The sequence below is a fragment of the Mustela putorius genome, unplaced genomic scaffold, assembly GCF_011764305.1.
Source record: "Mustela putorius furo isolate JIRA1106 unplaced genomic scaffold, ASM1176430v1.1 tig00000174_pilon_pilon_pilon, whole genome shotgun sequence".
NCBI lineage: Eukaryota > Metazoa > Chordata > Mammalia > Carnivora > Mustelidae > Mustela > Mustela putorius.
This window is the reverse complement of record NW_025421304.1, coordinates 30,713,066-30,735,807: the sequence shown is the minus strand read 5'-3', so window position 1 is coordinate 30,735,807 and position 22,742 is coordinate 30,713,066. Positions and strand designations below refer to the sequence as shown.

At 43.5% G+C, this 22,742-nt stretch overlaps 1 protein-coding gene across 9 annotated transcripts; it reads right to left on the bottom strand.

The window, feature by feature from the left end:
* Positions 1–970: 970 nt before the first annotated feature.
* ZNF821 (zinc finger protein 821) lies at positions 971–18,172 on the bottom strand. Of its 9 annotated transcripts, none has more exons than XM_045076261.1 (9): positions 18,043–18,172; positions 17,329–17,391; positions 15,850–15,937; positions 14,451–14,567; positions 7,475–7,600; positions 4,704–4,849; positions 3,945–4,049; positions 2,675–2,841; positions 971–1,926 (listed from the first exon to the last, which is right to left on the bottom strand). In XM_045076261.1, exons 4-9 carry the CDS (start codon positions 14,488–14,490, stop codon positions 1,272–1,274), a joined length of 1,239 nt encoding a protein of 412 aa, XP_044932196.1. In that variant the 5' UTR covers positions 14,491–14,567; positions 15,850–15,937; positions 17,329–17,391; positions 18,043–18,172; the 3' UTR covers positions 971–1,271. The 9 variants fall into 9 exon arrangements, with proteins under 9 accessions (XP_044932196.1, XP_044932195.1, XP_044932201.1 ...); XM_045076260.1 differs by lacking the exon at positions 18,043–18,172 and adding an exon at positions 17,479–17,603; XM_045076266.1 differs by lacking the exon at positions 15,850–15,937.
* Positions 18,173–22,742: the final 4,570 nt, after the last annotated feature.

The following is a 22,742-nucleotide window of genomic DNA, read 5'->3' as shown; positions in this document are numbered from 1 at the left end:
ACAGAAATCTTTCAGCCTGCTTGGTAGGAATTAACCGTAGCTCAGTGGTGGGAAGGGGGTCAGTTAACACTATTAAATAGCCTTAAACCTATGGAGGTCAGAGAGGAGTCCAAGTTTCCTTGTTATGATATTGGAAGAGGTCCACATTCCTGGCATAGTTATTTTTCTGGCTACAAGTTAACTAGGGCACTTCCTTCTGGACCTCGAGATCTATAATTATCTAAACTGTACACAATCTTTGGTGCAGGCTAAGGAAAATTCTGTACTTGTTCTGTACCATCACAGACACTTTTTAGAAATGACCTCAGCTCTTGTCTCCTCCTTGGTTTGGCAGACATACAAACTGTCATTTTGCTCTGGCTTTGACCACTGTCAACTTGAGCTCTCGTCTCACCTTAATTCTGGATTTTTCTCAATGGGTATTATCCTATCTTGGCTCTGGGGTATAAATAAAAAGATGGATCATCTCTTCTCTCCAATGAGAGCTCCTTGGTACTATAGACCTTAGTATTAGAGCTGTTTCTATGAACATATTCCTAAATGAAGGTGACTACTATCTATGATAGAGTTTTTAAAGTTTGACAAACTGAAATCTGCTGGGAAAAGCAGCCAATACCTAGCCTGAATACTGCATCTCTTTAGAAAATGCCAGCTAGGAGGAAAGGCGTCTACTTCTGAGTTTGGAAAAGGTAAGCTAGGTTTAAGTGGCTTTTGGGACCATAGATGATCTTCATTAGGGTTGTGGGAATGGACCCACAAAGTTAGCATCCGTTCTTTCTTTAATGTCATAGTTATGCCTCACTGACCTGTAAAGGCCCAAACAAGGGATCTCTGGGCCGCCTAAAATGAGGAGCACCCTCCCTTCAGAAGACAATCTGCCAGAAGTCCCTGCCTAAAATTTCCACCCAGGGCTCTCCTAGATCACTTCATTTGCTAGAATGAAATGGAGAGAAAAGCAGAAAAAGGCCAGTAAAGATAAAATTAATTTATTTGCCCTCACAACTCCGTGGGCCGCACTGGGCCCCATAGTCCTATAAGCATGCCCTGCAGCTTTGGGCTGGGAGTCCAGTTCCCTGGAGTGCCTACTCCCTCGTCCAGAGCTGCCTTAATCTGGCTCCCTGCTGACCCCATCATCCTGCTCCCACATGCAAGAGGTGCTCAGGTCCACCTGCAGCAAACCCAGGCCTTCCTCTGGCAGTAAGGACAAGGCCTTGTGAGTTGGCTGTAGCACAGATCCGTGTGGACCTGGGTGAGCAGGAGGGCAGGCGGGTTCAGTGCAGAGAGCCACTGTTCTGCTCTTCAAAGGCCATCTTGCCCAGGAGCTGGCTGTCCAACTCCACCCCACTCACAGGTAGCTGGAAGAAGTTCATTTCGGCTGCTAAGGCTGCCATGGCAGAAGGGTCCTGGCCAAACTGAGCTCGCAACATCATGTCCATTTTCTCCAGCCTCCTCTTGAGTCGCTTGGCTTCCCGCTCCCGGATGAGCCGGGCCTGCCTCTTCTCTGGGGTTTCATTGGCCCGCTTCAGCCTCATCGCCTCCCGATCCCGCTGTAGCCGGCGTGCCCGCTGCTCGTCTGTCTCCTGCATGCGCTGCAGGCGTTTGGCTTCACGGTCCCTCATGCGCCTTACTTCCCGCTCCTCTGGGGTCTCATTGTCCCGCCGACTTTTCTTGGCTGTGCGCTCTCGTTCCAGACGCTGTAGCCGTACTTCCAACGGCTCATTCTGTCGGCGTAGGGCCCACTTGCGAACGCTGGGGGTCTGTGCTTCCAGTAGCTTACGGTAGGCAGCACAATTGTTGCACACAAGCAGAATTCCAGCAGGGTACACGGGAGGGCTAAAGGCAATGTCCTTTCCCTCAGCACTGGAGGGACCCTCACTATGGGCTGGCGGTAGGGATTCCATATTAAGTACTTCAGGGAGTTTCTCACTGGAATACAAAAATTTGGGTTGTTAGGGTCTCCTAGCAAGGCTCAGGGATACAGCTCTGACTTAACGCTGGTCCTACTAGGCCAGTTGCTCCAAGTTCACCACTAGGGGACAGATTTGAGTACTTGGGAGACCTCTGACCTCCCCCACCTCATACCTTCTCTGGGCTTGGGTGGTCTACCAAGTTTTAAAGCCCTCCCGGAGTTAGAGACTGAGCCACCTGCCAGATATCCCCCACAGATGTGCAGGGTACATTCCAGCTGGCTGGTGGTGTTTCTAAGAGCTGTGCAGGGTAGTCCTACTGTGGAAATGGTGGTCCCTCTTGAGGTAGAGGCTGCCTTTAGGGGAGTCCACCCCTCCTGCCCTGGCCGATTCTGCATTGTATCCTAGGCAAACTTAACTAGGACACAATTCATACAGTTCCAGCCTTCCTGGGACACAGTACAGACTTTGTCCTCACAGGGGCCTTTTAGCTCCCTGTAACCTCTCTAAGCTTTATCATGAATGTTATTGGACTGCCCCCAACATCTTTGTAGATGAAAATATTACTCTAAGAGGGAAAGAAATGAGAATTCATTTCCCTTTGGGGATATCTAATGGAACGGATTTATTTATTGGCTTCATTACTTGTATTTCCAGAGTCAGTCACCTTTGCATTACCTATCTCTAGGCTTTCTTTTCATTTGTGAAAGCAGAACCCACACCCAATAATTTGTTCCCAGAGCAAGAGGGTTAGGTGACCAGCTAACCTGTTAAACGTGGCATGGCTGGTAAAACGGGCTCCACACACAGCACAGTTAGACCTCTGGTCCTCCGAGTGGATTAGGAGATGACGACCCAAGGACCCCGGGGAGCTTAGGGCCCGGCCACAGACAGGACACATGTAGCTCTTGGCGCTCACCACTGCCGCAGTGTGCTGTAAAACAGAGTCTTCATCTGTCAGCTCAGGCTTCCTTTAAAGTAATCTACACCCACTTAGAAACTGCTCTCTGGTAAATATCCCTTCTCCTTAGTCTCAGAACAAGGAATTTGCAACTATTCTCCCTGCTTAGCACCTGGAAAAGTAAGAGTCTCTTCTGTTAACGACCCTTTAGAAGGGCCAGGCCAATCCGATTATTGTTCAGATTTCATTACAGTTTTGACTATATTCTGGAACATGTAGCTGGCTTGTAAACAACAAAGCTCCAGAGCCAGAGCCCTCTTCAAAACCTGCAAAGAATTCATGGTTGGGATAATTTCTGTCTGTAGCCTCACACTGTGCAGGTACAGGTGCATATTAAGGGAGCAATGAAAGCCAAGTGTAAAAGCTGGCAAGGAAGACTGGTATCCAAAAGCATTTTGTCCTGCCTTTTCTTAAATCCTCTGAAAAACAATCTTCTGAAGAAAGGCCTCCCTTCATGAACCAACTACGCAAAACCCAGGCTGCCATGTGTGCTAACGCCTTTCTGGTACAGATCACAAGGCAGAGGTGCTCTAGAGCACGAAAAGCTTGTGTTCTTCTGATCCCCTCATTTACACTTCTTCTAGTATAATAGAAACATTTATGTTAACTCATTTTTTCCTCTTTAAAACAAGGCCTCATTATTAACAGATGTTAGTTTCTATTTCACTATTTAAAATATGCATTGAAGCACCTGGGTGACTCAGTGGCTCAGGTCATGATCTCAGGGTTGTGAGATCAAACCCTGCACCCTGCACTGGGCTCCATGCTGGGTGTGGAGACTGCTTAGGATTCTCTCTCCCCCTCTGCCCCTGCTCCACCCACCCCTAATCGATACATAAACAAACAAAAGTGCATTAAGTAATTTGGAAAAAAAAAATTTAATTTTCAGAGTGTGTGTGTCTGGGAACCCAGAACAGGTTTACCCAACACATTCCACTTATTCTTTAAAACATTCTGGGGACTAGAGTGGAGTCTTACTGGAAGCAACAACCCAAGGTTCCCCTGGGAGCTGGAGGCAAAGGCTAAACCAGGTGCCGGCACCCATGTTCTGGAGCGCGTGGCTCCCCAGCCCATACCTGGTACACATGAGCAATCAGCTGCTCCCGACTCCCACAGTCTAGCTGGCACAGGGGACACTGGCAAAGTCCAAGTAAGGGGTCAGAATTCAAGTTCCCTGTGACCTGCAAATCAACAAGTAGGCAATTCATTAAGACTGTTTACCACTCTTTGCCCTACCCCTACTTCTTTTAACAGGGTGTCCTGTTAAAAGGAATACAACCTGATATCACATGTTATTCTTAGGTTCCCATTATGGACTGAGGGGAAAAGTAATAGGGAAAGGGAATCACATTTACTCCTATCTTTATTTTCCCCAAGGCTTCCTGCCCTGAGGACACAGGGCAGCCCTAAGAGAGCTGATCTATCCCCCACTCCCCACAGTAAACTCTGCAGAGAGAAGATTAGTTTTCCTCCTGCTGTGCTTCTTGCAGGAATCCTCAGGAAACACATTAGAGAGAAGTTGGCACCTCAGGTAACACTCTGACTTATATTTGCAGAGTATACTTCAGAAGTCGGCTGATAGTCTTGTAAAAGTGGATATTCTGTCTGGAAAGAAGTGGGGAAGCTGCACCTGGGTTAGTGATACGTGGAAGGATAGGAAAGCTGGTGTGATGAGAGCTGTGTGTGGGGTTTAGGTAAATGGAGCTGTGAAGGAAGAAACTCTTTACATGAAGGCCTACGAGACTACCAGAGGCAAGATCGTTACTGTGAATCAAGCACATCAGAGCCAAGTAGAAGGGTTGGGGGTCCTGAATTCGGGAGCTGTTGTCACTTGCCTCGTGCTCTGCCACTTCATTCCCACCAACAGGCTGTTCCGTATTTTCTAACTCTTTTTCCACTTTGACCACCCCTCCATCTTCCTCTGATGTGTGGGAAGAGACTTCATCTTGTGTGGTCTCCTCTTCATCACCCTCACTGTCACCTGGAACATACAAATTGGTCACTTGTTCTGATTTTTGCATGAATACATCTTGAGTTGCTTTCCATCTTAGAGTTTGTAGCTATAATGGAAAACATAGTCAAGTCTTCCACAATGGAGTTTGTATCAATGTACAGTTGGTATAGTTGGGTACAAATCATGTTGGTGGAAGAGCTATAGCTATTGCTTATAATGCCATTTACATTAAAGAGAAAATCTCAGGCAAAATTGCATTAGACAACAGTTAATTGGGCCCTGTACGTTATCCTAAAAATAATTCTTACACGATTCCAAACATTTCATACTTGAAATCACACCTCCCACGCACCTCACACCATGCTCATTCCCACAACACACGAACTCTGCCTTACCCACACTTCTCACTGATTCTATTACTTACTTTTCTCCATAACCCCCCTGGTACAGTTTTTCCAATGGCATCACATGTACTATTCTATTCTGAGTCCCACTAATCCTTTCTCTCCCAACAAACCCTAAGGCACACTTAAGAGAAAAACCAACACATTTTTTTCTTCCTCTTTTCAAGAGATGAGGTAGTAGTGATGTCACCTTATAGGGAAAGATTTGTTCAGTCCAGTGGAAAAAAGAGTACAGCAACCAACCTTAGGCCATTTGTTATGCTACCTGACTCAGGGTGTTCTTACTCTGCTAGTAACTCAGAATTCTAGGCTAAATAAATCCATTGTTTCTGTTGGTTCTCTGGATTATCTGACAGATAACTGACTGTATTAAGTAAAGGGAACAGGCCATTCTTTAGGATGAAATATACTTTCTTGTGACTAAAGTAAGAACTGAGTTTGTTTTCATTTAGGGGATAGGATGTGGCTATGGGGGAGTGGTCTGCCTGTGACTGGGGGATCCGCAAGGTTTTTATGGGCTGATGTTTTCCCCTATTACTTATAAAATGGTAGGGGAAACATAAAAAAAAAAAAACACACACACACACACAATAAAAAAGGGAATTTCTAAAAGGGAAAAAAAGTTCTAGTACCTTGAAGATCACAAGAAGGAAGCCAAGTCTAGGTAAGCTGTGAGACTCCAGCCCCAACCCAACCACATTAAGATCCTGGATTCCTGGGCCTGACTATGAGCAAGAGAAATACAAGGTAGACTTTCACCTGTGAGACTCAGCTTTTCCCGCTAACAGCGTTTCTTGTCTTCTTTCTACTACTACCTTGTATAATTCTGAAATCCACCAGCATCTGGGCAAAACTGATTACATTCTTTTTCTTCATAAGAAAATCTAACCAAATCATCTGCTAGTAGTTACATATGTCTCTATTAGATATTCTACTTGTTTGGGGGACTGGATTTGGGCCCTGTATGCCTTATTCCCTAGCCCAAAGCTTTCATCTGAATTCATCTAAATAATGAAGGACTGGAACAGATTAAATCATACCATATTTTCTCACCAGTTTATTTGGAATATTTGTAAACTTAGTCTAAGACAACATTGTATCAGACACATTACATGAGTGATGAAAAAATCCAAACATACCTCTCTACTAAAATGATTTTTACAAAATAAGTATGCCATCTAGAGGGACGATGCAGCTTTTCCAGAATGGAAGCCTATTAGACTTTATAGATGTTGCCATTCCTATCCTGTTACTCAAACGGGTAGCTCCCACAGGTTTTCTAGAAATCTTTGGTTCATTTTTCTTTGCTATTAGACGCTAAATTATTACTGTTTTTTTGTTGCTAAGTTATTACTGAGAGTGAAAACTGTAGTTCCTAGAAGGTGCTGAATTCTTTCCTTTTTTATTCTTCAATCCCAAATGTGGAGAAAAATTTAAAAATCTCACTCTGAATTGACAGTAATACCAACCAATATCAGATGGATGTGATTAGTAAAGTAAGGAGATCATTCTAGGAAATGTGTCTGTTCAGGCAGCTCCCGGAACAGATGAGCTGTGAGGCTCAGCAAGATACCAGCCACTGTCTTTCCATCTCCTTCCAGGGATTTACTTAGGACTTGGGGTGGGAAGACCTTGACTTTAACATTTTACTCCTTTTTAAAAATTCCATTTAAAAAAATTTTTTTTAAAGTAATCTCTGCACCCACTACGGGGCTCAAACTCACAGCTCCAAGATCAAGAGCTGTCCGTTCTACCAAGCCAGCCAGGTGCTCTGACTTTGACTTCAGCACTTCATATGATGCATAATCTCATTAGTAAGGAAATCCTCTTATATAACGTTATAATGAAATCTCAAGCAAAAATTTCATTAATGCCACTCTTACATTTTGTTAATTATGAGTAAATAGATTCTAGGAGACAGAGATTCTTTTCAACTGACCTAACTCAGGGACAGGGTGAGCACTAATAATCCCTACGCCCCTGTCTCACAGTCATCACAAACCTATCTCTGTATGGTACTGCACCAAGTAAGCAGTCCATGAGTTAAAAAAAATATATAATACCAAACCTGTCCTCTCTCTGGACAAGCATATGCTCGTACACCTTAGAACATCTTTGGGAACACTGAGGATCCACAAATCTTCTTCATATCTTCCTCCCAACCCCCATGCACAATCCCCAGAGCACACACACTCTGATAATTCTTCTCCCATTGCCCTGAGTCATTACCAGAAGGTGCAGAACTCACTGCTACTGGAGTCCTGATCTCTTAGTTGTTGGATAGCTTGTCGCTGACTGCCAAGTTCTCCAGGAAAATCAGTTTTCATCATCGCCTGGCGGGCTTGCTCTTCTAGCCCAGCAAATACTTGATCCCCTGGTGGTCACAAGGAAAAATAGTCAGGCCACCAGCTGGGCAGCATGTATCCCCAGGGAAGCTGGTTGAAAAGTCAGACCATTCAAAGGTAGGAGACAGGCAGGTACCCCATGGTGGGGTCATCCATCACTAAGTCAGCTTGCTGCCTCCTGGAGTTCTGGGCACCACTACTCTTCCCGGGCAGTAAGCCAGATGCTCTAGAAAGCATCACTTGCTTAAATCCTCCTAATCTTGACTCCTTTCAAAAGGTAATCAATTTCTACTTTACAAATTTAACTTCAGAATCTCAATTCCATTTATAACCTTCCATCAGGATTGGCGAGAGAGGCAGAGAGGTGAAGTGATAGGATGATAAAGATAGGGCAACAAATCTGGGCACAATCTCTGATTCTTAGTATACTAACACTATGGCCGTGGCTCAGTGTCTAGCTCTGACTACAAACAAGTGCTTCAACTAACCCTTACAATAACAATCTCTCTAATCTCATCTTCAGCCATCTTCTTTCCAAGACATGCTCTGGAAGTTGTTCCTTGACTCTACTTCTGTGTCTATCAGAATAAACCGCACGCAAATCAACAACTAGCTGAATAGTAGATTAAAAGAACAAGTAATACATGAATGGATTTTTGCTGAGGAACAAACTCCCTGAAAGACAGCAACCAATTTGCAACAATATTTTATCAGTTTCCTTGATCAACGTGGTCTGTTTTCTTTTTTCTTTTCTTGTAATGGAATATCCAAAAGCCCTGGACCTGTCCTTGATTATGCATTTACTTTCGATGAACTCTGCCTAGGATCTGTGTGGTTATTGAAGAGTTAACATTTAAGTGCTCTTTTATTTCCAAGAGGCCAAGCAGGAGAAAAGAGAATTGGGTTTCTCGAGGTTTCCATTATCTCAGTCAGAGTGGAAACTACAGTCCCCATTCTCCAGCCACCAAGAGAGACTAATAAAAAGCCCTAGTGAAATGTCTGACAATAGGCCAGGCGCTTTCTTAATGGAGAGAAAGGAAAGTAAACAGGCTCAGATTCCAAGACAGGATACAATGAGGTAGGAGAAATGGTCAGTTGACCTGTGCTATAAGTCCTTGGGCAATCTGACATGAAGTAGGCTTCATGTGATTCACTTTAGGCATTTGTTCTGCAAAAATTCAGTGAGCATCCATATGCTAAGTGTTAAACACTAATAATTACTATTTGGCATGTCCTAGTTCCAGGCTCTCTGTTAAGTGCTTTATAATTTCTATCTTAAAGATTCTCTGCAAAACTCTATGTGTTAGGTATTCTTCCTACCCATACTTTACTTAAGAGAAAACTCAGGTTTATAGGAAAGCAAAGTATTTGAACCGAGGTCTGTACAGCTCTAAAATCCTTATTTTAAACTGCTTTCAAGCAGAGATGTGGGGTTAGATAGTTCATCAGAGTGATTTTGCTGAAAACAAACACTTATCTCTGTGAGAAGAATGGTTCTGATCATAGCGATAATGTTACCTTTGTATCATAAGAATCTGATGCTACACCTCAAATACCAAAGTAACATTCTCAGGGCCAGTAATTGACAAAGAGACCTATCATTTTGATGGTTCTGATACCCTGTGATAAGTTACCATGCTGGGGCTACTCTGATCAATACTGTGAGTGGGAGTAGAGGTGTTCAGGGTTCAAGTGAACTTCTAGCCACAAAGCCCTCCAGTAAAAGAAAAATAAGCAGCTTTAAGTCCATTTTTAAAATATCACAATCACAAACTGGGTATAAATTACTGCTAGAGAAGGCAAACAGTGAATTCTATTATAGCACCTCCTCACTCTTTTTGCAGAAGGAAAATAATTTTCTTCATGGTGGTTGTACTGTAACCACAAGACCGTGGCCAAGTGGACTGTTACTGAATTCTTCTGGATAGATGCATGCTTCCGGACATGGAAACTATGGGCAGAAATGGCCCTAAGGGATATATTATATACCAGCAGATAATTATCAAGGGGCAGACCATTCTCATCAGTGACACTTCTCATCTCTAAAGAAACCTACTCGGAAACAAACTAGGTTTATAACATACGAAGAATACTTATTTCCCCCCTTAATTACCAAGGGTAATTACCATTGGATTAGTAAAAGGGCATCTAAAAGGATGACTTTCCAGATCAACTAGGAATTCGGTTTAGACCCATAAACTTGAGCTCAACATTTTTGTCTATTGATGTTGTCTAATATTTAGGCCTTCACAGAACAGAGAAGAGTCTATCCAGAAGATGTCCCTGTCTAGGACTTTTGCTGGCAATCTCACTTAGGATTGTTGGAATGAATTAATTGTTATTCCTTTTTGGCTGTTGGGAAAGAAAAACTGTTCTCTTCTATTTGGTTCTATTCCTGACTTACAAAGGCCAATGGAAACTTTATTCCTTAGGGCTATTTCTATCAATATAAAGCAAAATATATAAAAATTATTAGAAAAGTGATTTTGGCTTATCTCATAGGAGAAGGTAAATGAATGATCCTCCAGTAGTCACTATTTACCTAAACTCTAAATCCCACTCTCCAGAATTATCCTTTCATAAAAAGATAGTGATACCTTTTACTTACCTAAAAGTATGTCATAATAACTCAAGGCAAATGTGATCCATAGAGATACAGGTGCTTAAGAAGTGTTACATAACTGCCTGCTTTTATAATGCTAAATTATTATTTCCTTCTATCTTGAGACTATTGGAGTAGGTTAAAAAAACCCTCAGGTCCCTAGATATTAATGTAGGGCAACCATCTTATTTAACATGGGTATTTATTTGTCTATTAATAGTTGAGAACAAGTCGTCTAAGCTCTGCAGTAAAAATGAAGGTGCGAGCTCTCTCTTTTTTGGAGGAGGGGGGTGGTATGAAATCAAAATACTGTTTGATTTGGCTAAGGTTTTTCAGACCAGACAAGAACAAGGCCATTCTAGCAAGTTTGTAGAACAGACGAGAAGCCTGGGATGAAAGTTACTAGAAAGGCAAAGATTTACAATTCTCTGTATTGAGTCCTTGGTGCAATTAAATAAATGCCAATTTCTGGCTGACTAAAATAAAGAGAAGCAAAGCAGCTAAAAAAAAAATTCTAAGAGAGCAGATGTCAAATTCAGAAAAAATGAGCTAATCTTGGGAATGAGGAGCTTAGGATTCCATTCCAGCTGACAGTCTCTAAAACCCAAGGTACTACCACATGCTGGGAACACAGCCATTTACCTCACAAGGATGCTGACAGAACGAACAAGGACAAAACAAGTCGTGCTTTTTGGAAGAGAAGGGACTTTAAAGGCTTTTTTCCCTACTTGTCTGTAAAAGCCGAGAAGATTTTACTGAAGTTCAAAGTTTTTAGTTTTGTTTGTACTTTGCAATCTGAAAACAAAAGTGTCTTAAAAAGTTTTTCTTAAGGAAAAAAGTTTTCCTTTTCTTAGTGGTTTGCTTGGCATAAACACACCAAATGAGAGTGTACAGGGGACTCTATTTTCAACCTCTCTAGAAACAGCTGACAGAAACTTGTACTCAGAAGGAGGTGAGATGAGGAAGGTCTAATAGTCCATCCACAGTTTCTCTGAGACTAACAATTCTGGGCTTTTATTCAGAAAGCTCTGTGTCAAATCTGTTAATGAACTGAACAAACTATACACGAGTACGCCTGGATGTTTCTGGGGAAAGGAGAAATCATGACAGTAATTTAGATACAGAGACAGTCCTGAGGAAAGCCGAGTAACTGCCCGCGCAGCCTGCCCATTGGCTTCTAAGGTGGATCTGACAAATGCTGTCACGCTACAGCAGTGGGATTCTTAATACATTCTTTGAGGCGGGCTTTGAGCTCCATGCCACACAATCTCCTTCCCAGAAGGCAGATGTAATGGAGCTCAGCCATTACTCTACTCAAGTGCCGACTGGCTTTAACATTTCAGCAAAGCTTGTGCAGACATTCTCGCCTTCCAGACCTTGAGTCCATTCCATTTACTTTAAATAGACGAGCAGCATTAAATTCAATACATTCGAATGGTTCAATTTCACTGCAAGGAAATAGGAGACTCCAGTGGCTAGAAGACTGAAATTACCTATTCCTACTTGCCGTTATTGTCCTGGGCAATGAGAAGATGCCCTTTTGAAAAAGGTAGGATTGGCTTCAGTCCCCGCATAGTCATTAGGTAGAAAGTCCGGAGACACCAGCAAACCTCAGTGTCTTTTCTTCTTTAGTCAGGCTTAGTCCATTACCTGAGAAGCCTCCACGGTTCCCTACCCAAATGCATCACAGCCCTTCCCTGGGGGTCTGCTTTTGCAGGTGAACATTTCTGTTCACAGCCCTCTAATAGTCCCCAGCACAGAGCCCGCACAGTTCTACCCACTCTGCCACAATACGCTGTTCACACATTCTGGAAATGGTATTTCTGCCATTGTGTGTGTATGATACTCTCTTCTCCATGGTCTGTGTGTCCCTCTGTTTTCTGACCTAATGCCAGCTCATCCTGCATTCAGCTACGGTGGGAACAGAGTCAGCGGTCAGATGTAAGCTCTGTGGACACAGGCACGGACCATATGGACCTTCACTGGCTTCCCCTGGCCTTATCACAATCATGCCATCATCTCCGCCAGCTACTCCCTTAAATCTAACCAAGTCTTTTTGGACAGGTGCTTTTACAGGTAAATGCCCAACTCCTGTGACAGCCTTATTTGTGAACACCTCATCTCTACTAAAAGTACCTTTCCTGCCCTGCCTTCTTGGGGTCACATCTGTGTCTTTTATTAATACTCATTTTCAACCAGAGAGAAGACTATCTTCCTAAACCTCTGGGTTGGATTACCTGGGCTAGAGATACTGCTCTTAACAGTCCTCACATTCAGGCTTACCACATTTCCACTGTTTTAGCAGCAATTTCTAAACCCTGCCTAAACCACTCATTCATCTTTGTATTAAGCAGACTTCCACTGCCACCTATTCCAGAATATACTCCTAGAAATATTAGAGTTGTTCTCTTAAAAAACCTTCCCAAGACTTAAATTGAAGAATTATTGTATATGGAGGTCTGCCACCCTAATCTCATTAACCCATACAATGTTGAAGTCCTCCTACTTCCTCTGTTCGCACTGTTTCCTCTCTCTCTTGAAGTTACCCAATACGGTACATAGTACCTGACATCCGGTGTGTTTGTAATAAATTTTAATCCTCTTATCTTAAACTCCTTGACTAATGTATTCTCTCATATGTAGAGTTCTTTCCTCAAGAACAGGTTTTTACCTGTGGTAATCATGCCACTGAATTCTCTTCAGATGTTGCTGTACCTTATTTAGTCAGTCCTCCATAATAATAGGGTGCTATTTGGCTCTTTTTTAAACATTTGGGTCAGGATGCTCATCTGCCCAGATCATAGGAAACTGGTTAATTCCATCAAATCTGCACAGTTATATTGTTAAAGAGACACTTTTAAATATCCTCTATTATAAGCAGTGCTAGAAGTAGAGAGGAATAGCAGGAAATATAAAAAGGACATAGTCTCTCTCTAGAATTCTGTAATCTAATTGATGAAATAAAACATACATATAAAACTGGTGAGAGGGGCGCCTGGGTGGCTCAGTGGGTTGGGCCGCTGCCTTCGGCTCGGGTCATGATCTCGGGGTCCTGGGATCGAGTCCCGCATCGGGCTCTCTGCTCGGCGGGGAGCCTGCTTCCTCCTCTCTCTCTCTGCCTGCCTCTCTGCCTACTTTGTGATCTCTGTCTGTCAAATAAATAAATAAATAAATCTTTAAAACTGGTGAGAAACAATGCAAGGCAATAATGCATACCTGGTTTTCCTGTTACTAGTCTTTCTCTCATGTGATCCATTCCATCTTCTGCTTCATAGTCCCTAAAACACTACATTCTAAATGTCAATCCACATGCTCTGCTTGAAAACCTTCAGTACCTCCCTATAGTCCACGGTATATAGTATGAACTTGGACTGGTCTTCAGGCCTCTACAATCTAGAACTTAACATCTCCAACCTCATCTTGTGTCCTGTGACATCCAGATAAATAAAACTTCTGCTTCATACAAAGTCTCCTTATCGCCTGAACATATGCATCCCTCCTTTTTTTTTTTAAGATTTTATTTATTTATTTTAGAGAAAGAGAGACACAGGGAACACAGTGCAAGTGGAGGGAGGGATAGAGGGGAAGAGAGAGAATTCCAAGCAGACTCCAAGCTGAGCATGGAGCCCAATGTCGGGCTCAATCTCACGACCGAAGATCACAACCCAAGCCAAAATCAAGAGTCAGACGCTTAGCCCACTGAGCTACCCAGGCGCCCCTGTGCATTCCCCCTTATATCTTTGCTCACATGATTTCCCCTACTGATTTTATCTCTTCCTTCTTCTTCTTCTTTTTTTTTTAAATCCACTTCCTACCTTCTAAGGCCCAGTTCAAGTTCATAGTTTAGGGCATCTTCCATGAAGCATTCCCTCCTTCCTCAGTCCATGGAACTCTCTCCCTCTTCTTAACTTCTGTCGTACACACAGTCTACAGCACCCCTATATGGCACTCAGCATATACTACCTTGTGTTTTTAGATATTATTTTATGTATCTGTAGCTACATTATAGCCTTATATATCCTTACATTGTTTTATAGCCCTGGCATCTAGCACAAGGCTTTGTACAGATATCCTATAAATGTTTATTAATATGATCAAGTATACCTACTAAAACAGGTTTCTAACACCTCCAGCAACCACATTTTAAAATCTTGTTCAAACTCTTTAACCCTATTTTCCTTCACAAACTAGTGTGAGCCTTTCACCTAAATTCAGATGACTCTCTCATTTCAACCCGTAATGTACCCAGGTTCCAGAAGACAAAACCCAGTACTCACAGTGAACTTTATTCGGATTTGTCTGTTTCCGACGGGACATGTTTCCCTGATCTGAGAGCTCTGGCCTTTCCCAGTTTCACAACTGGATATGTTACTACCTCCTTGCAGGATGCTGACCTATAATAAAAAGGATATTGTTAGCACATGTCATTTCTGCCAGAAATTAGACAAAATTAAAGATAAAAGAAGACTTTAAAAAATAGTTATTAAGCATATAAAACTCACCAGTTATAAATAATAGAATTTTAAAAAGAAAGAAATGAATAGGTCCCTAGCACAACATCAAGATCCCAAGAAGTTTGAGAGGAGACTCCTTCAAAGGATTTAGAGAATTTCACTCTAAATCTATCTGTGGAATCCAGAATACTATTAAGTGATCATGATCAAGGTCAGAGGATAGAAAAGGAAACAAAAAACTCAGGCAAACAGCTTCAGAAGCACTGCAGGCTCAAAGGGATAACCCCTGTGAATGCAAAAGGAAGCAAAAGGGGGTGGCAGCTCACGTATTACGCGCCCACTGGAAGTCAGGCCCTGCAATCTGCACAAATGGGAGCCTCCAGATGTTTTTTTTCCCAAAGTTATCTTGTCTGGAGGTGACAAAGCATCCCATCCCTGTGATACAGGAAATGTCTCAAAATTTTAGGCTTCTATTAATGAGATCAACATGGAAAATAGAGCCTTTATCTAGTGGGGTATGCACAGTGCTGAGCACTGTGGATGACAGGGCACTAGAACCAATTAAGCTTCCAATGTTGAAGATGAACTCTCACCAGAACAGCCAGATGCCATCCACATTGTTGCTAATTCAACACCTCAGTGTAGAACATCAATCTGGCCCCGCTCACATGCTTTGGAGTGACGGTCAAATTTAATAACTTTAGTGCCTCCTTTCAATTCAGCCTCTATGTAGCAAGACATCAGTGGGAAGAACAAAGAGAAAAGCTCCCCAAATGAGAAGTGCCGCAGAGACCTGCATCTGCTTCCCTGAAATTGGAGGGAACAGATACCTAAGCCTGGAGGTTCCTGGTTAGTTTATAAGAAAGACTTTCCCAGCAGTAAGTGTTGTTAGAGAGTCTGAAATGGATTAGTAGTGAAAACTGTGAAATTTTCTATGAAAGCACAGTGAATAAACAGATTAAAAAGAGAGACTGTCTTTCCTACCAAAGATAAGAATATGGATCTGATCACCCTCTAAGTTTTCTTTCAGTCCCTGCATTTTCAAACTGTACTTAACATTGAATAAACAAGTAGTTCAATGCCTTACAAGGCCTTATGAGAGGCACCGCTAACTATACTTTGCACTGCAGTTACTGAAGACTCATCTCCAGTTATGGCAACTAACTCCTCAGTGTAGCTAGAAAGGATCTCAGACCTGTAATCAGATCCTGCCTCCCCTTACCAAAAGAAGAAAGAAACCGCAAATGGCAAAGACAGGCCTCCACAGGAAGTGGCAAAGGAAGCAGCTTTCGGGCAGTCTTCTATCATATCTGCATATCAAACACAGTTCTTTTTCAGACCTTAAATTAAACAACAACAACAAAAAACAACCAACAACCCCAACTCCAAATGCATACAGTATAAATCAATGTTAACTGGTTAAAGGGCAGTATGTATTTGTGTTCTAAGTTTTGTTTTCCTAGGTCATTTCTTTCTAATCAAGTAGTTACTTTATTAATGGAAGCAATGAAGGCATATTCACTTTGGGTCTTTTCCTATAGCTCTGTGGAATCACAAAGTAGAAAGTTGAATAAAATGCAGGTTGTCTATCATTTTTTCCTAAAATTTGCAGAGCTACGCCTATTATGTAAGGGAAAAAATGAAATATTAACTAATCTTTAAATTTTCTCTCTTCATCAAGATTAGAAATTGAAACTGTGAGATAAAAGTAATGACGATCCTTCCAAATGAAGACCAAATAACTTGAGACAGGCTCAATTCAGATCATCTTGGTGAGGCAACAGTTCAATACTAAAGCTACAAGTCAGAAACACAGATGAGTATCTGCATATTTAAATAGGCAGTGTCCACTCCACTTCACAATCCTCCTAGTGGCCGAATGGGGAACTGACCAGATGGTACCCAATGGGACTTCACACCTGAGGGATTAAGGGGAAAAACAGGAAAACACCCCTTCCTCCCTCAAAAAAAGAAAGTCCGTGGAGTCGTGGACTCTAGAAAATAAAAAAACAGAAAGTACACACACACATAAACAGCAATGTAAGTGCATTCTTGACACTACAGCAAGATCTCAGAAGTTAGACAACAGTTTTATAGGCAGTAAAAGCTAAAATTCATAGACACATTGCCTTAAAGATCACGCATTCAGTTTTACTTTTAACACTGCCTCAGCTCCCAAACCCGAATCTAAAACCAACACAAAAATGTAAATGGAGAGGGGCGCCTGGGTGGCTCAGTGGGTTGAGCCTCTGCCTTCGGCTCAGGTCATGATCCCAGGGTGCTGGGATCGAGCCCCACATCGGGCTCTCTGCTCAGCGGGGAGCCTGCTTCCTCCTCTCTCTGCCTGCCTCTCTGTCTACTTGTGATCCCTCTCTCTGTCCAATAAATAAATAAAATCTTTAAAAAAAAATGTAAATGGAGAGCCGCCTGAACATCACCATCTGGAAGAAAAAACGGGACAGGAAGAAAGGTAAACAGTGAGATTCAGGTTTACAAGGGGTTCTATATAAAAAGGAAGGAAGCTTTGTCTTTCGACCGAGGTTATGAGTCCTTTGGAGGGGGGCCAACATCTCCCCTTAACATTATCCCTGCTCTCCCACAGGTGTTAGGTTGCAGCTTCCAGAACACACCACCGGCTTGAGCATGAAAAAAAAAAAAAAAGGTGAAATCCAATCTTTTAAAAAAGAGGGTGCACTCCCACCTCCAGCTCTGGTGCAGTTCCCACGGAGCAAAGTAAACTCGCCTGAATCCCAGTGATTTTTATCTGCCAAAAGGGAAAGGACAAGAAAGCCGGTCACGTAGCTGCCTCACTGACCCTGTTCCCACTTTCTTTGGTCTGGAGCATGTGTACCGAGATGGTCCTTTTGGCTTCTTCCAGCATGAGCACAGGTAGATTCCCAGGAATTATCGACAAAAGCCAGAGGTCTTCCGAGGCGGCTCAGACAAACCCTCAGACGACACAGTCTTCTCAGAAATCTAAATTTAGAAGCCGTTCTGCGAGACCGCGACGCGGGACTGACACCCGGGTCTGCACTCCCACGCCCATCCTCCCCCTCCCCCGGCTCCACCCCAGCCTGTCAGACGCCGGGGCCGCCCCGGCTGTGCCCGGCCCTGCCCGACCTGGGCCCACCGCCGGAGGGCGGCGGCGCGGACGCCCCTCCCGCGCCCGAGACCGCCAGAGGGACTGAAAGAGGAACGGCCGGTGGGGAGCCAGCCGGGTCCGGCCTCGTCTCCGAAACCCGGCGCTGGGCGAGCGTCCGCGCCTGGGCTGCCCCCGCCCCCCCGGCCAGAGCAAGCCGGAGCCCCCTCCCCAGACACAGACAAAAGGACCGACAGCCGGCAACAAGAGGGAGGGCGAGGAGCCCCTGCATCCTCAGCCTAACCCAGGAGGGGAAGGAGACGGGGTTCTTTTTACCCGGCGCCTCGGCGCTCTGCGGCGCTCCGCGTCCGTGGGCCCCGCCTCCGGACAGACGGACCGCCGGACAATGGGCCCCGGACCGCAGCTCGGACTGGCCGGGCCGGGGCTCTCCGGGACTGAGCCCCGGCAGGCGGAGGGCGGCTTCGAGCCAAGCCGGTGGCGGGGAGCCGAGGGGCGGCGCTGCAGACGGACAAAGCCAACGGCAGACAGACAGACGGAGGGGGAAAAGATGGCGACGCGGGCGGCGGGAGCGCGCTGGTCGCGCACCCGCAGCCAGTGAGGCGCGTGCACGAGCCTCTCCTCTCCCCCTCCCCCCTTCTCAGGGCTGGTCCCCCTCCCCGCTCCTCAGGCGCGCGCCCGGTGGCGTGGGCGGGGCTTGAGGGGAGAGGGGGGTCTGGGGAGGCGGGACTTAAGGGAGCATCCAATCACAGACGTGTGAGGGGGGGGCCTCGCCTCCATCCTCGCGCCCCGGGGACCACGCAGCTTCGCCTCCTCTTCGGTCTTTCTTCATCCAGGTTAGCCCCTCGGCTCCCCTATGCTTTCCTGGACCTGAAAGTCACCTCCGATACTGTTTTTTTTTTTTTTACCCCACCGTTGAGTTTAGCCACAAAACCCACATCCCCCAACCACAGCTCCACCGCAGGCTCCCCCTCGCCTTAGCTCAATCAACCTTAGTCTCTCCCCCAACCCAAACCCTCTTCCCTTGGTTCCCCCTACAATTCGCGGTTTTTTCGACCCCCAAGGCATTTAATGTGACCGAGACCTAGGGGCCACGGACCTTTGTGGGAGGGGCCAAGTTCTGCTGTCAGAATCTCAGAAGAGAAAAATCTTTACATTTCTTTTAGGCGTTTAAGTCTCCAGCATGATCGTTAACTAGTGAAATAACAGTAGCTGTAGACCTAGGGGCGTAAGATACAGAGCGGAGTAACTTTGGCACGGTTGTCACTTAAGGGACATTTGGGGCAATTGAAAGTGGTTAGACTCATTTCCTCCTTCCCTTGTCATCATCCCTATTTCCTCACTGCTTTTTCTTTTCCTCCTTTTATTCTGTCTTCTTGTGGAATGCCTAAGACTGCCTCTAACACAGCTTACCTGAAGTAGGGGATGCAGTGAAAAGATGGGATCTGGTAATAGAAGATCTAGCCTCAATTGAGTCCCAGCCCTGCCACTGACCAGCCTGTGACTTTGAGCAAGTCCCTATGCTGAACCTCTGCTTCCCAAAATGTAAATTGGATAATAATGTAATAATTCGTAACCTCTGCTCTCAAAGGGCTGTTGTAAACAGAGGATTAAGTAAAATGAAGATATGAAAGCATTACACAAATAGTCCTTGTGATTCCTGGCCCCAGGAAGGCAGAAGAGCTAATGAAGAGGCTGACACTTGTTTTTATAGCAACAAGTCCTAGTATTTGCATAAAGTGTTCTTGCAAAATGTTCTTCCCATAAGTCTCCAATGAGATGATATTATTTTCTGCCTCTTGTGTTTAATGTGAGAGAATGGCTATATTGAAGGAACTTGGTTCTTCACAATTGCTGGGTAAATAGGTTCATTCATTCATTTTATTGTGGCTGGGATATTTAGGTAGAAATCATTAATCTTTAATTTCAGTTAAGGAAACATTTTAATTTCATTTTAAATTTTAATTCCCAGATAACCAGAAAGTGGAATAGTCTCATCTAACCAGAAGTTTCTAAAACAGTTTCATATAAAAATGCAAGGTGGAAAAAATTGCATTACTAGTTATTTACTCAAAGGATACAAAAATATTAATTTGGATACATGCACCCCAGGGTTTATAGCAACATTATCTACAATAGCCATATTATGGAAAGATCCCAAACGTCCATCCACTGATGAATGAATAAAGATGTAGTGTGGGGTGAGTGGGTGGCTCAGTCGGCTAAGTGTTGGATTCTCAATTTTAGCTCAGATCATGATTTCAGGATCGTGATATCAAGCCACACGTTGGGCTCTGTGCTCAGTGTGGAGACTGTTTGAGGTTCTTTCTCTCTCTCTCCCTCTGCCCCTCCCCCTCCTCATGCATGCACATGCTCTCTGTCTCTCAAATAAATAAACCTTAAGAAAAGATGTAGTGTGTGTATACGCGTGCGTGCGCACACACACACACACACACACACACTAGAATACTACTCAGCCATAAAAAAGAGTGAAATTTTGCCATTTACAGTGGCATGAATAGAGCTAGAGAGTATTATGCTAAGAGAAATAAGTCAAAGAACGACAACTACCATAAGATTTCATTCATGTGGAATTTAAGAAACAAAATAAATGAACACAGGGGGGAAACGAGATAGGCAAACCAAAAAACCACACTCACAAGTATAGGGAGGGGGAGGTGAGGGGTTAAACAGGGGGTGGAGATTAGAGAGCATGTCACTTGTTGTGATGCGCAACCACTAAATTCTACACCTGAAACTAATTTAACACTGTCTCTATAACTAATGAAATTAAATAAAAACTTGGGGAAAAAATGCAAGGTGGAATAAACATTGACTTTCATACTTAACAGTAATTCTTGATGAGTTTAGACTGAGCGATGCCAATATAGTTTTGTCACTTTAAAGTTGACATAGAGGGGCACCTGGGATCGAGTCCCGCATCGGGCTCTCTGCTCAGCAGGGAGCCTGCTTCCTCCTCTCTCTCTCTCTGCCTACTTGTAATCTCTCTCTGTCAAGTAGATAAATAAAATCTTTAAAAAAAAATAAATAAAGTTGACATAGAGGATATTTGCAACATGAAAATAGCAAGCAGGTAAAACATTAGGAGAAAGCCTTCAGTGAAATTTCTTAATTTCATCATTAAGTTACTGTGTGAAGCTGGGCAGCTTGTTCTATCTCCTTGAGCTGCAAATAAAATAGGATCATAATAATGCTATTCTTATAACCTTCTTGTTTCTCTGAGATGGTGTGACTCCGGTTATATTCAAATATGGGAAAAATTGCTAAATAAAGAATTAGTTTCTTTTCCCTCTGTTCTCACCTAAACTTGTGGATCTAGAATACTTTTTCATTAATCATGGATGTTTTTTTCAGCTTCATTTTTTATTTCCACTTTCCCAGTCAACTCAGTTGTGCTATTATTTTGCCACTTCAACTCTATAAACTTTTCCTTGAAATATCTTCCTAATCTGTTTTATATTTACTGACTTCTACAATGAGCTCATTAGGGCTTTACAAAATATAGGTAAGATAATTTAAAGAACTTCATTTAAACATTTATTAAGAAAAAATTTACATACCATGAAATTCATACTTTTTTTTTTCTGGTAAAGATTTTATTTATTTATTTGACAGAAAGAGACACAGCGAGAGAGGGAACACAAGCAGGGGGAGTGGGAGTGGGAGAGGGAGAAGCAGGCTTCCTGCAGAGCAGGGAGCCCGATGCAGGGCTCGATCCCAGGACCCTGGGATCATGACCTGAGCTGAAGGCAGACGCTTAAACTACTGAGCCACCCAGGAGCCCCGAAGATTTTATTTTTAAGTAATCTCCACACCCAGCACAGGGCTTGAATTTACAACCCCAAGATTAACTGTCTGCTCTACCTTCTGAGCCAGCCAGATACCCCTAAAATTCATACGTTTAGAGTATGTAATTCAGTGGTTTTTAGTATATTCACAAGGTCATGCAACATCACCATAATCTAATTCCAAAACATTTTCATTGCCCCAAATAGAAACCCTATAATCATTAGCAGTAACTCCCCACTCTTCCTCCCCACAACCTTTGGGAATCACTCATCTACTTTCTGTCTCTGCAGATTTGCCTATTCTGGACATTTTACAGAAATGGAATCATACAATATGGGGCCTTTTGTGTCTGCTTCTTTCACTTGGTATAATGTTTTCAAGATTCATCTATGTTGTACATGTTAATATCCATTGTGTCAGTGCTTTATTGCTTTTTTTTTTTTTAGATTTTTTTCTTTTTAAGTAAACACTACCTCCAACATAGGGGTTCTAACGCATGACCCTGAGACCAAGAATCACATGCTCTACCAACTGAGCCAGCCGAGTGTTCCAATACTTCATTCCTTTTTATGGCTAAGTAATACTCCACTGTATGGATATGCTATATTTTACTTCCATTCGTCAGTTGATAATTATTTGCGTTGTTTCCACTTACCAGCTTTTCTGAGTACTGTTGCTGTGAATATTTGTGTGTGATTTTTTTTTTAAAGATTTTATTTATTTATTTGACAGAGAGAGGTCACAGTAGACAGAGAGGCAGGCAGAGAGAGAGAGAGGGGAAGCAGGGGGCTCCCTGCTGAGCAGAGATCCCGATGCGGGACTCAATCCCAGGATCCTGAGATCACGACCTGAGCCGAAGGCAGCAGCTTAACCCACTGAGCCACCCAGGCGCCCTTGTGTGTGATTTTTGTGTGAACATATTTTTTCAATTCTCTTAGATATATACCTAGGAGTGAAATTACTGGGTCATATGATAACTCTAACTTTTTTTTTTTTTACGATTTTTTTTTTTTTTAAATTTATTTGTCAGAGAGAGAGAGAGAGCACAGGCAGACAGAGTGGCAGGCAGAGTCAGAGGGAGAAGCAGGCTCCCTGCCGAGCAAGGAGCCCGATGTGGGACTCGATCCCAGGATGCCGGGATCATGACCTGAGCCGAAGGCAGCCACTTAACCAACTGAGCCACCCAGGCTTCCCTGATAACTCTAACT

Coding starts and splice junctions, on each gene's coding strand:
- ZNF821 (XM_045076261.1), bottom strand. CDS start 14,490: ATGTCCCGTCGGAAACAGACAAATCCGAATAAAGTTCACT. Junction 4,850..7,474: donor AGATCAGGACTCCAGTAGCA/GTGAGTTCTGCA, acceptor TGTATGTTCCAG/GTGACAGTGAGGGTGATGAA. Junction 2,842..3,944: donor TGATTGCTCATGTGTACCAG/GTATGGGCTGGG, acceptor TCTGTTTTACAG/CACACTGCGGCAGTGGTGAG.